The sequence below is a fragment of the Coturnix japonica genome, chromosome 3, assembly GCF_001577835.2.
Source record: "Coturnix japonica isolate 7356 chromosome 3, Coturnix japonica 2.1, whole genome shotgun sequence".
In the NCBI taxonomy this organism is placed as follows: Eukaryota; Metazoa; Chordata; class Aves; order Galliformes; family Phasianidae; genus Coturnix; species Coturnix japonica.
Genome location: NC_029518.1, coordinates 75,688,143 through 75,704,220, shown reverse-complemented (window position 1 = coordinate 75,704,220; position 16,078 = coordinate 75,688,143). Strand labels below are relative to the sequence as shown.

The window sequence follows — 16,078 nt, the reverse complement described above, 5'->3', positions numbered from 1 at the left end:
CAAGGAGGAAAATACCTTCAAAATAGCTTAGAAGGGTCACAGTGAAAATCATGACCTGTGGAGTAGATTTGTTGGCTGGTAACCCCTCCAGATCAGCAAGTAACTTCAAGATTTAATTGAATTGCATCTTGAGTCATCCCGTTTTCCTGTGTAACTGCATGAATGAAGCAGAAGCATTATCATCCTTCAGAAGAGGATGTCAGGGGAAGTTCTTCACAGAGAGAGTGCTGAGGTGCTGGAACAGGCTGCTCAGAGAGGCTGTGGACGTCCCATCCCTGGAGGCATTCAGTGCCAGGCTGGATGGAGACCTGGGCAGCCTGTTCAAGCACCAGATCTGGAGGTTAATGGCCCTACCTGTGGTGGGGGGATTGGAACTCGATGATCCTTGGGATCCCTTCCAACCTAAGCCATACTGTGATTGTATGATCCAAAGAGCAGTGTTTGACAGGTGACCAATGCTTTTTGGTTATTTCAGACTGCAGGAGTTTACCATGATCACACATTCAGTTACTTAAGAAGTCAAATTGCTAGTAGTGATATACTATGCTGATTTGTGATTTTATGCTGCTCTACTTGTAAATTTTAAGAGGGATTGTTACATACCTAAATCCATCAGAGTGGCAGCCTTTCTTTATCCTAGTGAGAACTGTGTGTTGAAGAATTAGGTCAAGTTTCTGCCGTGGGAACTGCCTACTAACTTGCTTGTAAAAATAAATAGATAGAAATTCTATTGTTGATTTTATTTCAGCAGAACTATACCAACTATAACCTCCAAATAATGGCTGTTATAGCTGAAACTTTTTAAAGCAGCAAGTTTTTTCATTACAACAGCTCACATATTCAAATGGCAATAAATGAACCATTCTTACATTGCCTCGTGTTTCTTCTGCATACCTAATTCAGGCTTTGTGTCTTTGCTTGACTTGTCTCGTGTGCTTTCTCCCTGTCTAGCAGCATTTATTCCATAAAAATTAGGCTATATGTTTGCTGAAATTCATAGCAAGGAAGGAAAAATGAGCAAAAACAGTTTATGTACAGAAGACAGAAAGTCTATAAAAGTCTGTTATGAACTATTATTTTTTGTGCCATAATTAGACTTTTCTTATTATTGTTAGTACTTGTACGGTATTTTTAATTTTTAAGGAGAAAGAAAAGCTGCTGTGCACAGAAATCTGTTTCAGCAACCCTGCCTAAGAGTGCATGCGGTAGCTGTATAGTCTGCTTCAGAAACAGCTACATTTTGGGACAACTTTTAGAATAGGAAAAATGCACTGGCTTGTGAAATATTTTTACAGTATACTTTTGGTATTAGTTGTAGGCTTCCAGAAGAAGTAATAAATATAACAGCTTCAGTTTCACTCTTCTGCTTCAGCCATTGCATTTTGTTTTGGTTTTCAGTTCACCAGGAGAGCATGGTAAAAACTTCACTTTTATTCAGTATATTCTTAGGTTAGGTAGTTATTCTGAGCAGTTAAGTGTATCAGCTAAGACTCCACCATATACCTCTTTAGAAACGTCTTGATATAACAGGCATTTTAACTTGTTTTTATACCTGCATGGTCATATGATAGAATTTTAGTTTTGCAATAAGCAACTTCTGAAAGTTATGTGCCACTTGTTACACTTTAAACTGATACCTTATGAAACTTAAAATTGCTCAATTGCCCGAATTTCTTAATTTTTTTCTATCACTTCAAAATGCATTTTTTCTTCTACCATCTCAAGGTTAATAATTCTCATTAGCATTATCTTACATTACTGGCCAAAAATACTGTCTTAAAATGCTAGTTCCTACAGATACTTTTGATTAAATGTTGGTTCTTTTAAAACTAATTTTATTTTACTGTATCATTTTTAAATACACTAGTTTTCCTCTCTTCCATTGACTAAACTTTAATCTGTTTTGATGATCTTTTTGTTTAAAGGCCATTTGTCTGTGGGCTTGTGATTATGTTTTTTCTTTAGCTTCACAACCAACAACTTTTCCTTTGCCAACATTTACCATAGATTTAGCCCTTATAAAGAAATTCACAAATTACTATTCTTAACTTCATTTCCAGGGTCATAGAATCATAGAATGGCCTGAGTTGAAAAGGACCTCAAAGATCATCTAGTGCTGTGGGCAGTGTCACCAGCCACTAGACCAGGCTGCCCAGAGCCACAGGATCTTGTGTAATTCTTTAATGTCTGCTAGTATATCATGTTTTATCTTTTGTAGCTATTTCAACTCATTGTAGTGAATTTTATGGGTTCACAGAATCACCGAATCTCCTGAGTTGGAAAGGGCCACAGGGATCACAGAGTGATCAGGTACAACTGGCCCATTGGGCTGCCAGAACCAGTTTTCAGGTGCATCTGAGCCTTCTCTAGTTTATTAGTGGTTGTGTTTTTTTTTGTTGGGTTTGTTTTTTTTTCCCTCAAGGGAAATGTTTGAGGCATTTCCATTCTATGTTCCTCAAGCTTCTTTAGTCAGACAACTCCAGTAGACCCTATAGGGTCAATGAAAGGTACAGGCCCTATAGATTGCATATATCTAGTTTATTTCTCAATGAAACAGTCAAAAGGACAGCATCTTCTGACCTCCCTTTCTGTCTATGGTGAGTTTCTCGGATAGAGTTTGGCAACTGTGTACCTCCTGTTATTTGAGGGAGTGGAGATTATGTCCTTTAGTCTCCAGAGGGAGATACCCAGAAGTTGAAGAGGATAAAAATCTCAATAGAAATTGTGGTCTGCCTTCATAAAAATTATATTTTTCTGTGCTAAACTGTTAAATTCATTGCCAAGTTTTTTAGGAATTTAGCAGGGTTTTTTATTCATCCTATTAGTGAGATTTCACCGTTGAGAAGTTTTATTTTCATTCCTTCTGCAGGTTTCTTCTTCAGTTACATTTCCAGGATCTCATCCAATGAATGCTGAATGCTAAGCATTGCTAAGACATTACTATTCCTAAGTTATTGCAACTTTACTGCCGTGTTAGTTAACATTGCCCATATTGTCCTATCACTTTTTAGACCGAAGATCCCATTGAAGGTAGTGTGAACTTTTACCTCAGATTCAATGTCAGGATATGGCTCCTTGTACAGAGTAGTCCTCCCTGCCTGGTTACCAATTGTAAGCATATCTCCTCCCTTTCCTTGCAGATAAACCTTTTTATCTGGTTCTTTTCTTTCTTTCTTTATTTTTTTTCTTTATACGATAATATTGCAGGAAGAAGAAAAAGAATAAAAGTAGGCCTAGAAAATGTTGGCTGTTAATTATCATTATAGTGCAGTTATATTGTTGTATAATTCTTATTCCCTTGGAACCTTATTGTACAGATATGTGAGGCTCATTATTTTCTCCTTCATAAAACTGACATTGCAGGCTTTCATTTCATTCCCCTACATAAAATTGCCACTAAAAGTGAAGTATTAACAAAACAGAACTTCACCTCTTCCTGAATTCCCAGAATTTCTCTGCAAAACAGAATAATGCTAATAGTTGGTAGGAAGAATTCTCAGCAAATTTTAAACTAACTTCAGGAAACAGTAGAAAAGGCTTACAGAGTTCATTTTATGTGTTTGTGCCTGTGTAAGCTACATTGCTGTATTTAATTTACTGGGATTTATTGGACACAAAATTGTCTTGCATACTCTACTTATGTAAATTTTTAGGAAATAGCATGCATAAATTTTGTAAAAGATTCTAAACCTTCTCTTGGTTCTATTATACAGAAGTAAAAGAAGTAATAACCTGTAGTGAAATAATGACTGTAGTATTCAGTGTTTGAGAGTAGAGAAAAAGAGAAGACATAACTCTAGAACAGACTGCTTTCATTTATAACTGATGTTAGTCCTCCTTCAAGTCAGCTGAAAATATCCCTTAAAGTGTTATAACCTAGCAACTTTTAAATGTCTGCTTTTGCAACTTTATTTTGGGATTTAAAGATCATAAATGAAATTTTCTAATTCGTTTCTAGAAATTTGGGCATTTTTTAAAGTTATGATAATTACAGGACTTCAGTTTACCCTGTTCAGAATTAGACCAAACATACAAATATTCAAGTATTTCAACTTGAAGTATATTGAAGGAATATACAGGGATTAGTAATTTAAATAGTTAAGATTTAAATATTTCACTATTTCAAACCCTTAAGCTGAACATAAAATCTTGATTTTTGATACCCTATAGGAATATGCAATATTAAATTTTCATTAAATTATAGGAAGTAGATCTGATCAGTGCTCTTTGCTGATTGCACTGAAATTCATTTCATGATTCTTGTTGCTATAAATGAAATTGGATAGCTTCCTTGAAGTCATTAAAAAAAATGTTCCAAGGTGACTCATAAATTAAGAGGAGGAGCAGCCTTCTAAGCACAAAGCTGTTATGAGAAGACTTTATGATTATATCGTACGTTAATCAGATATAAAATTAAAACCCTCATCCCTCAGTCTATGTTTCTGTAACTGCAGTCACTCTTGCATGCTCTTGCATTGAGCTTGGAAAAAAGGCTCATATGGTTGGAGTATATTCAAAATAACCCAAACTCCTGTATCTGTTCTAGGGAGAGGGAAAGACAGAAGTGGCTCTGAGTAATCTGAAAAGCCCAGTCAAGGCATACAGAAGCAACTACATAGAGCCAATTCTTACAATAAAGAAGTCATAAAGCTACCTGCTATATTTAGTCTCTTTTTCCTCTTCTCCTTTCCCTTCCCCCACCCCACTTCCAGTGTGTATATTTGAATTTGAGTTACAAAGCTGTCACTGACTTAATATAAATGATTTGCTTTTTTATAGAATCCTAATTCCACCAAATAAATAGATCTTTGTGCAGAACAGTAGCTAACAATGCTTACAATTCTGCTCAAGTAATGCTGATTTACCTCCTTGCTTTTAAATGATTCTCTGTGGGGGAATATGATTAATAATGACTGTTGCATTCTTTTCCTCACACCTTCCCCTGAAAGAAGTTATTACAAATAACCTGTTTTGTTTTGTTTTGTTTTGTTTTTTAATTAGAAATAAATGCTATATCTTACATCTGGCTCTTTGGCTTAGTCTTGCTAGTATTGAATAATAGAGAAAATAACAGTGAATGTTATATTTGTCTAATGTTTGCATTTTCAGGGCTTGCCAGGGCGAGAGGGTCTCCAAGGTCCACCTGGTAAAGAAGGTCAAAGGGTGAGTAAACCTTGTGAACAACTGTTGTGTGTGCTCACTGAACTTGATGTGTGACTTCTTTCTAAGCACTAATAAAAAATTGAAAGGTAGCAGCTGAGTATGAAACATGCTGACAGTGAAATGAACTTTGACACTTGAGGTTTCTCTTCAGTTGAAGGAGATTTAACAATTTAAACCATTGAAAATGTTTTAATGACTGACAGTACCAAGGTGGATATTGTCATTTGTGCAACGTTTCCACTGTAATTTTAAGTGAAAGAATATTAGTGTTTCTCAAGAGTTTTAATTTTATTACAGGAATAGACCATATCTTACTACTTTTGGAGTATATGGATTCAGGAGTATTATCTACAACATTAGAAACCAGAACCCAAGTTTGGTAGTAGATGCCATTGTACCAGTGTCCATGCCTAGCGTATCTATTAGAAATAAAAACCAAACAAAAACAAAAAAACCACACACACAAAAAAGCAGATATGCTATGAGCTAAAAAAACAACATTGAATGTTATGCCTAAAACATTAAATAAATGTTTGGTTATTGATAATTTTATTATAATGAAGTAATTGACGGATTTATATGTGTTTGTTATGCATTTCTTTCCCATACTTACTGACTTGGGTATTTCAGTTTAATAGATAATGAATATTTATGATCCTAATATATCAAGAAATTATTTGGCTTTGAAAGTTTATAAATCTACTCTGCTCCTAAAAGTTTGTGAAGGTATTTAATTTGGGTATCATAATATTTATTATTTCAGTTAAGTCATCTAAAGTGGAAGGCTTTAATATCATCCATCATTGACCTTAGTCAAACAGAATAATTATCAAAGTCTAGTTTAATAATTCTAGCAATAGTAATAAGATCAGTTCTTCAAGAGAGAGTTTTGAGACCTACAAACCATTACTCAGTTTTTTACATTGCTATTTTCTTTAAGTTATAAAAACAGCACTGACTTTCTCTTAAGTTAAACATGAAGCTGGAAGCTGAGGTTATTTACAGTTCAGTGTAAGACTAGTAAGTCCTTCCAGAAAAAGTCAACAGAGTAAGGTAGAATAAAAAAGTTACATGGCAAATATAAACATGGGATTATGGATTTTTTATTAAGGGTTTTATAATTTCTGCAAGTCTTACCGTTACCCCGTTAGATATTCAGAATACTAGGAAGCTACAGATATTCAGTTTTAGCATGCTTTAGCGTGTTTGTGTGGAGTGTTAAATCTTCAGATATGCACAGTTTACTTCTTCTCATTTAGGAACATTTATAAATATAATGTTTTTTTAGAGGCATTTCTGTTTGAATTGCTCATTTTTTTGCAGTCAAGGCTCAGGGCAAAATATGTTTTATTATTTGCAATTTTGTGTAAGTGAATTTCAAGATGTCTTTGGGTTTTTTTGGTTTTCTTTTTGTTTTTGTTTTTTTTTCCCAGTGGAAACTAGGGGGTTGGTGCATTTATCATGGCCATTTCCTATCCACACATAAAATTTAACTGCTATCTCACTCCAGAAGATGTAAAAACAAGATTGATGATTGTTTTATAACCTAAGCCACACACATAGTTGCCTTGAACAAACAATAGGAACTGGAGACTTGAGAATCTCAGCATCTGTCCTTATCTTACTGCCCATGACATATTCACAATACTTATTCTGCTGATCGTCTCCACCCAACTATAAATAACATAGTTTGCAGTCTTCATTCAACTCCCATGTGTATTTGCATTTCCAATACATTTTATTACCCAATAACATACTGTTTGTATCAAGAACTCTGCTCTATTTAATGGCAAACAGGAAAGTATGTATCTAATGGCTGTTAAATATTCCTTGTTATTTAATTATCGATGTCACTTTCCTCTGTCCAGCAGATCCTCAAGTTTTTCACATTATATTCAGTACTGGTTTAGTCATGGGCTCTCTTTTGAACATTAAAGCTAAAAATTGAGCAGTTAATTGATGATTTTTTTTCAATGTACTGTTTATTTGTAAAGATGCTAGTGTGCCCATTTTGTGGGCTACAACTACAACATTTTAAGGAGAAATAATGCACCTCAAAACATTTAAAAATAAACATGTTTGAGTGCCAAACTTTGAGAACCTGAACTTTTTACACTTTCCAGTTTCATTGCACATTGTTATACTGAGTTTTAATTCCCAGTTCAGTGGTATTTTTAAATGCTCAGTTCTTTTGCAAATTAAGCTACTATTAATAGCAAATTGAGAATTGTTAAGTGTGTGCACTAGAGATCATTGACCACTTAGAAAGATCTAAGGAACTGAAAAAAATTAACATTATTAATAGTTGTATGTCAAAAACTCAAAGAAACATGTAAAAGATCCATGATAGAGCTAGTGCTTTAGGCAAACAACTTAGGCTTCTAAATGATAGTACACAAATAGCTCAGCAATGGAATTTAATGACAGAAGTGTGCGAAATATCTTCTGTCCAAGCTGTTCTCTCTGGATGCTTTCCAGATGTCCCAAAGTTATGAAGGAGTTTGCAGAAAGTGGTGTACATTAATATAATATGTTTACAGAAATGAAAAGTAGGCAGATCATTTAGAACAAGGGAGTTGAGACCCTGAAATCTCTTTGTCACTGCTTAAGAAAAACTCCAAACCCACTGAAAATTTGAAGTGGTACAGCCCTGAAGAATTATTGCAATTATAAATTAAGGTTGGATTTGTCTGCATATTATTTCTTTGCTTTAGTAGAAAAATGTATATGTATTTTTCTAGGCAAAATAATTCATTAACAGTCTAGTATTTTTAAATGTATTAGTTATGTTTATAAGAGTAAATCTGTTACTTTCCATTCTTTTTCCAAATATCGGGACCATCTTCTGACATCTCCTTTGTTATACCTGTCCCTTCAGCCTCTACTTTTCCCTTTGATTACCAAAACCAGTAACATGTCCTTCATGTTTCAGTTCTTTTCCAAGATATGCTAGGACTTTCTTGAATTTCCTTTCCCTTTCCTACTGTTTTAAATGTAGTTAAATGGACCTTGCTTCTCCTTTACTCTGTGAGCTGAATCATATATCACAGTGTGCATGTATCTTAAGTGTATTTCATGCTCTTCCATCTAATAAAGTAAAATAAAAATAAAATAATTGGATAACAATAATTCTATCGTAAATATAGTGGAAAGAAGCTGCAAAATTAAAGAAGAGGTGAAAAATCTGTTTGTGATGAGAGAAACCTTTGTCCTAATCTACTACTATTTTAAAAATGTTTTTAATAATTTTGTTGTGTTGGGTTTTTTTTGGTACACTATAAAAGATCCAGGAAAGTATTCTTATCCAAAATAGATAAATCTTATCTCTATGATATTCTCTGTCTTCACTTAATTTGCTGTCTTTAAGGCTCTTTGAAATTCAAAGAGGCCTAAAATACAACTAACATCCACAGAAGCTCATGAAGCAGTTTCTGTGCTCTGCTTTTTTGAGATCTTCTTGATGTCTTCCTGAGCTTTTAGAATCTGGGAACTTCTTTCAAGTGGCTAGCAAACTTTCCTTGTCCATTATACACATTCTTAGATATGATGGCCAGAAAGCATATAGGGTTGGAGTGGAAGTTGCTTTTCTGTCAGTTTCTTGGACACAGACAGCTTCAGAAAGAAGATGCAGCTCAGTGAGTGTTGGGATGGAAAGGATGCCTGGGGCCTCTCACTGAAGCTGGGACATACTGCAGAAGGTTTGCAGTTATCAAGGAACTGTACCACCAAGTGAAAGAGCTGTGGAACAAGATCAGCAGACTTCACAGCATTGAATTTTACTAGTAAAACTAGCCTTGAGGTATCCCAGCCCCTGGAAGCAGAGGGAGTGTCTGGAGGAAGAAAGATGTCCCCAGTCTGAGGAAAGCACTTAAGAAAAGTGAATAGAAATAGAGTCGGACTGGTTGCACATAGATGTGCTGAGCACTCGCTGATGTCATTGCAAGGTGACCTTTGATTGTTTTCGAATGATTATGTCAGCTGGGAGAGGTTCCTGAAGGCTGAGAACAAAAGTATGACTTGTATCTTCACAAAGCATACCTTAGCAAATTGACAGAGAACTGCATAAAAATAAATTGTCTGAAGTTCAACAAATCTTTCTTCTGAAGAGTAAAAACCCCTGGCATCAGTACGCCCTGATTCCAGACAGTATGGAAAGGAGCTGTACTGAAAAGGATCTTGGGAACCTGTTGGACAAGCAGACCATGAATCAGCAATCCACCTACATGTCGAAAAAGTCCATTACTAGCCCATCATTGAGATCATTGCCCTCTACTCAGTACTGGCAAAGCCATACCAAGAAAGATACAGTTAGTGCAATGTGTCTAGCAGACGGCAGCTAAGAGGGTTAAGGTCACTGGACCATCTCTGACATAAGGACAGCCTGGAGAAAAGAAGGGTCTGGAGAAGCTTATCAATGTATATAAATACTTGGATGTTTAAAAATAGCTGATATGAGAGAGGCAGACTCTTTTTTCAGCAGTACCTACAGACAGGACAAGAGGCACTGGGTGCAAATTGAAAAGCAGGAAATTCCATCTCAACATAGAACCCTGTTTTTTTACAGTGGTGATTGACAAACACTGGAATATATTCCCTGGAGAAATTATGGAGCCTCCATCCTTGAAGAAGCTCTAAACAGTACTTTACTCTCAGCATAGTTGACAAACATCTTCGTTTTTATGGATTAACAAGATTTTTGGAAATGCTTCATGTGTAGTTAAACAAACCAGTGCTCCACCATGGTGGTTGCCTTGGTTCCAGTGAGGAAGTCAGTTCAAGCATTTATAAATCTTTTTTACAACCATATTATTGAGTCTATTCCTTAGGAAATTGCAGGTGTCTTGAAGTAAATGTTTTTGAAGCAACTTCCTTACAACTTCCCTTATTTCCAATTTGTATGTTTATAATACAAAATACTTTAGGGAGGAGGTTGTTTAGCATTAGCTCAGTGATGACTGAAATGTATTATAAAACCAAGAATCCTTAGAGCTGTAATATCTCCTGTGTCAACAGTGATCTCACTAAAATGGAGTATTTGGAGGGGGCTTGTGAAATTGCAATATTTCCCTATTAAATAATCAACTTACTGTCTGAGATTACAAGTTTCTCTAATCAAATATGAATAAAATTATTATGGCACAGGGGAACATTTTCCTTAATAAATAACTGGGTGGAGAATTACTATATTTTCTTAACTTAATTATTTAAAATGGCATACAAATATAAAAATGAATTTAAATTCAGATTGCATTCATCTGATTTATAGAACTTAAACTTTTCTTTGACATAATTTGTTTTCTAGTTCAGTGAGTAAATGTTGTATTCAACCAATTGTAAAACAAGCTTTACAGAGCAATGATAATTGCTGCATAGTAGGTTAGGCTCCTGGCACAGCACAAACAATATTTATCACAGCTATAGCTCTGGAGTTTTGAAATCTCTTTTAATCTTCTCAGTCCTTCCTGACTTTGATGTAAGTTGTTTTTAAGAATGTAATGCTTTGGTTTGATTTTCTTTAAGTTGGAGTCATGTACATTCCTTCAATCAGCTATGTAACAATCTAAAATGGTTATTGTAAAAGAGAGAGGCAATTTTCAGCTGGGGTGTTTCTGAATTAAAAGCAAAGGACCACTAAGGTAGGGTACAGAGAAAAATGGAAAGAGATTATTTCAGTTTTAAGATCTCAAAACTTTTGAACTACTTTACAAATACTTTTTATCAGCCTTTTTTTGTTGTTGTTTTTGGTTTTAATATTTCTTACCAAAAGGTATAGCAACTTAAGAGAATAGAAAACTAGTTCTTATAATTAAAAATTAAATTATTAAAAATACAAAAGATATTCATCTTCAGTAATTAAGAAATCTAAGTGTAGTTGAAAAATGCCTCTACAAGTGATTTTGTATTGAAAATGCATTTCTGTGGTACACCTGAATAATTGTGACTGATTCTGTGTAGAGGTTTGTTAGAAGCAATGCAGAATTTAGGTTGTAGTATTTTACTTCTTGGCATTGTTGTGCCTTTTTAAGCATTATTTTGGAACTTATTAAACACATCAAGAGTACTAGCTAATCTCTTCTAGCATTTTATAAATATAAAAGGAAGTAGTCTCTATTGGAAATCATGCCTAAAATAAGAAAGCCAACATTCAGTGAAGAAATGCTTCTGCATTAGCAAGGAGGTCCCTGATGACTTCCTTTCCAAAACAGAGGATCAGGACCTTGTGTGCTCTGTGCTTTTGTAAACTATGTTTCTGTGAAAGACTTAGTGGGATGCGAGTTGTAGGCTTTCTTATTTCCTGTGAGTTTAATTTAATTTAATATTTAATATAGATGTTAATTTGTTGTGTTCATTACCATCAGATAACCTCAAGGCCAAGGTTAAGAGGAGTGAAGAATTTGTATATTCATGCCCTAATATCATCATCGCTGCAGTAACCAATGCTTCACTGGCTACAAGGTGGATTTCCAATTTGGGCAACAGAGTATTCAAACTATAAGATTACTAAGGATTAAAAATATATATAATTCTAGCACTATCAAAGTTACTTTACAAAGCTATTAACAGTATTGTAAAGTGTTCATAGAATTATAGGATATCCCAAGCTGGAAGGGACTTATAAGCATCATTAAGTCCATCTTTTGGACAGTTTGATAGTTAAATGTCAAAGGCATCCTTAAATATTACCAAAAGTTTGGTTAAGAGCACAGTGGGAAATAATGACTGCATTGGCACTGCACATTTGTTGTAGATATCTAATTTTCACACTGAGACCTGTTAAATAGCTTGTTGACATCTTGGGGAAGCCTCCTGTCACGAAGCCATTTGGTAGATGCTAACATTGTGTTATGGCACAGTTGGAGGTGCAAGCAGGGTTCTATCTGTGATTGCTCTGATTTTTGTGATTAGTTCTCTTCCTTTTTCAGCACTTCTTGAACTGGCTTTCTAACTGATAGCACCATGTGACATCTGCCTTTGTGCCCTGGTGTGGCAATTTGGCAAGCCCATGGGAAACCATACAGTAGAGTGTTGTCACAGTTCCACCTGTTCTTCCCCTGGATCAGAGTGGGTTTATGGTGGATTCATCGAGCAGCTGGGAGCATAGGGTAATTACTACAGAGAGGGAAAATAGAAGAGTTTATAAGTGTTTATCAGCTGAGAGGGCTGAAGTGAAGGAAAGTTGTGTTGAACTACTGAAGGCACTAAAGATTGTGTTAGACTTCTTGAGGCAGCTTTGGGTGCATGAGAAACAATCCAACACCTACTCAGAACCTGTCTTTGTGACTGCAGTTAGGTGCCTGAGAAGCTGTTGAGGTGGCCATACAGTGGACACTAACATCAGTGTCTGTACTGTGCATCTGCTTTCTGTTTTGGGTATATCTGTCCCACTTTCAGTCTGTTTTTAGGGTTTATGCAAGAGGATCTCAGTTTATCCTGGCAAACAAGTTACATAAGCCTCATTAATCTTGTCTAATAACTATAGTAGTAAGGGCTTTAAAGCCCAGCTTCCTACTTTCTCTAGAACTAGTTTCTGTTTTGAAACATGATGATGTGTTTCAGGGACTGCTAATTAACAGTTTCCCTTTAAAATTCACACAGGCTTAATTAAAGACTTTTGCCTTCATATTCAGGCATAGGTTCTTTGAATTATTAATTCCATTTCATAAGTCTTGTCAGTATTCCTACATAACTCCACTTAATTTTGTCCTAAAATAATCTGCAGTTTATTTTAGGCACTAGGATTAGTGGTCTTACTCTTCTATACTTAGAGATATATGAATAGATGGATGTAATATGATACAGCACGGAGCTGCGATATAGATTTAGAATTCTTCCATTGTGTATTGGAGCTGCAGCCATGCCCAGAGGCTGCAGTCAGGGTACAGGCGTGTGCAAAGATGCACAGAGCCTCACTTCTAAAGAGCTTTCAATCTAATGTGAGGCAGAATTTGTCAAGTCATTTTGATTAACAGAAAGGGTGAAGGAAGAGAGGAATAAAGAGTTCAGCTGACTGTGTTCTTTAGCTAGGCACTCAGCTGGGGTTTGCTGGAGCATATAATTTCTCATTTATTCTGTTTTTAATATTTCATTCTTTTTGTCCCTGACCAAGCAGTTGTTGTTTGAATGATTTATGTCTGTATCATAGCTGAAGTTTGTCCTAAAGAGAAAAGGAAAGTAGCTTACTATCTAAACTAGTACAGAACAGGAGTCAAGAGGCTGGGCAAAAATATCAGTAACATTTAGATAGCTTCTTATCACACTGATTGCTAAGAGCAACAACAAAATGTGTAGCAAGAAAGAAAATAGTCAGGAACTCTTTTTCTTTTATTTTCCTTATATGCTTTTCTAAATAGTTTTTAACAACTGTTGACAGTGTTTACCTCTTGTATTTTTCTAAGTTGGTGTGGCCTGGAATGGTTATTTTTATTTTAGTTGTCTTTAACCTGAATGTTTGCTAGGTAAACTCAACAAAGATAATGAATTTCACTTTACTTTTATCACTTGTAGATAATGTCTGTGCAGAAAATAACACTATTCAGGCAGCTAATGCTTTTTTTGGTGCATTTTAATCTCTACACATCTACTTGCAAAGGAGTAAGGGAACAGTTTATTGAGCTGCATATGTCAGCTCTCTGCCACACAGTAACACAGCAAGGAGGCTTTCACCCACTTCTGAAAAGGGAGGTTGGAGCCAAAGCTCTGCCCGCTCTGTGAACCCAAGAGGGCACCAAGGTATTTGCAGTTCTTTCTTGCCAGAAGGAAGACTTAGAATGAAAATGTAAATATTTAATCACAGACTGGGTCATGGTCTGTTCAAGGCAAGCACATAATTGGCTTATCAAAAGAAATTCTTCTAACTTTTTAAATCACATTATTATAAACAAAAAAGGATAACTATTTATCTCTACTTTTAATATGTTTTTTTTCCATACTGATGCTGGGAAGTTATGGAGAAGCAGGACTGCAAAGAAGTAGGTGAAGATCTGTGTGCATCTCTAAAAAAGAAAAGAAAAAAAAAAAAAAAGCTAATGTTTCACTTCAGAAATACCATATTTTATCTTTTTATTCATTTTATTTTTTGGTACATTCTGATGATCACTGCATTGGCTATAATGATTCTTAAGATATGAGGAATGACCTAATATCCACGGTGTTATGATATTATTTGCACACCACAGAGCAGCTCGATCAGAAATGCTCACACTAATAATGGTGTGTTTATGATTATGAAGCAGTGAGGAAAAAAAAAGTTCTACCTTTGACACTGGCTGTGAAAGTAGAAAGAAAATGAAGAATGCATGATGTGATTTAAAGAAACATAACAAATAAATCTAGAAGCTTATAACTTGAATTCTATTAGACTTTCATCCACTCAAAGAGTGAAAATGTCAGTATTTTCATTTTGTGTGCAATTTTCAGTATTTGCATTTACGTTGGCTCCTCTAATAACACAAGTGTGTGATTGTTTTACTATAATGACTGATAACAAACTGATTGGACAAAATGTATGGCAAGTGTTTATTCTTTGTTGCAGCAGGTAAGTGTCCTGGTAATCAGTTGACAACTGTGACAAATAACTGTCTCCATTTATTTGATTTCTTCTATAGCTGATTTCTTTTTTCAGAAAGCTTTTCAAGTTTTGACTTGGCAATATGTCATAAATCACATTTTAGCTCATCTTGTAAATAAAGGCAAAATTGCCTTCCGAGCATATTTGGTGTTTTCCTGTGTAATTAACACCTCATTCACAGTTGTGTCTGCCAGTCACAGCCCTGCCTTCTTCCCAGAGACACTTCCTTGATACTTTGTTTAGACTGATGTGATTTTATGTGTCTCCTCAGGATGCTTTAAATAAGACCAAACAGGAAAAGGAAGGTGCTTCAAGAAGTCAACAGTATAGATTGTAATAACTCACAGGGACTATTTCAAAAGCATGAAGCAGCTCCTATTTGTTTATTACTCACATTATTATCTCAATCTGGTTTTCATACTTTCCCAAGGAAGTTTACTGTCTTTCAAGAAAGCTGGGAAATATTAATTTCCATCTGTCTTTCTGAAGTAGAGATCAGTCTAAAAGTCACACATCTCAACTGTGAGACATAAAATCTAAATGAGATTTTGGCATGCGGGGTGAAGGCCCAAAGAAGCACACTGCAATGTTGGTGGCACTGATAACTAACAGTCTCTTTTTTGGGGGGTGTATACACACACCTTTCCCAGCACTGTGGCCTCTCATGTGTGGCTGAATACAAGTCTGCACCGTGAGCTGAATCCAGAGCTGACCTGAGTTAAAAATCAGTGGGCTTTCTGTGCGCTGTCCTTAACCCAGCTGATTTACGTGCTCTGGTTCATCTCATGGCTGCACAGGCTCTGTTACCAGCCAGCAGAGGACATATCATGGGGTGGGTGCTGAGCTTTGAACCCAATATAGGCACCTGGTGCCGTATTTTGATTCTGAACATTCACCCTGCGCTGCCCCAGTTGTGGCTCTGCATGTGCGAGTGCTGACAGGATTAAACAGCTCAGCACATAGCATATGTCTCAGCTAGTTAAGACCCAGGAATTTGGCACTCCAAATATGCTGATTTTTTAATTTATTTATTTTTTCACACTGCCCTTAAAACACACTGACTCATAAAACTGTGGTGGCAGAGCACTTGTCCTGTGTCCCCACAGCCCTTGTTAGGTTCTTTCTTCACTTTGAAGGGCTTCACACCCTCGTGTCCTGCTTCTCAGAAGCACCTCTGACATCTGAGCAGTGGATTACGCTGGTTAGCTGCAGGCTGTGAGGGAAGGGATTTTCCACCCTTACTGAGAGCAAGATGATGACAGGATAGTTTTTGATTAATGAGGGGCAGAGTGTGAGAGGTTTCTACACATTAGGGTTTTCACCTTTAGATAGTTAGGCTGAGGTTTA

The 16,078-nt window shown here is 35.8% G+C and overlaps 1 protein-coding gene across 5 annotated transcripts in view; it reads left to right on the top strand.

Moving 5' to 3' along the window:
• COL19A1 (collagen type XIX alpha 1 chain) overlaps nt 1-16,078 on the top strand; it is a 172,794-nt gene that overhangs the window by 100,653 nt on the left and 56,063 nt on the right. For all 5 annotated transcript variants that reach the window (XM_015859135.2, XM_015859140.2, XM_015859137.2 and 2 more), the window contains one exon: nt 5,110-5,163. In XM_015859135.2, coding sequence (XP_015714621.1) covers nt 5,110-5,163 — 54 coding nt within the window. The remainder of the gene's footprint in view (nt 1-5,109; nt 5,164-16,078) is intronic.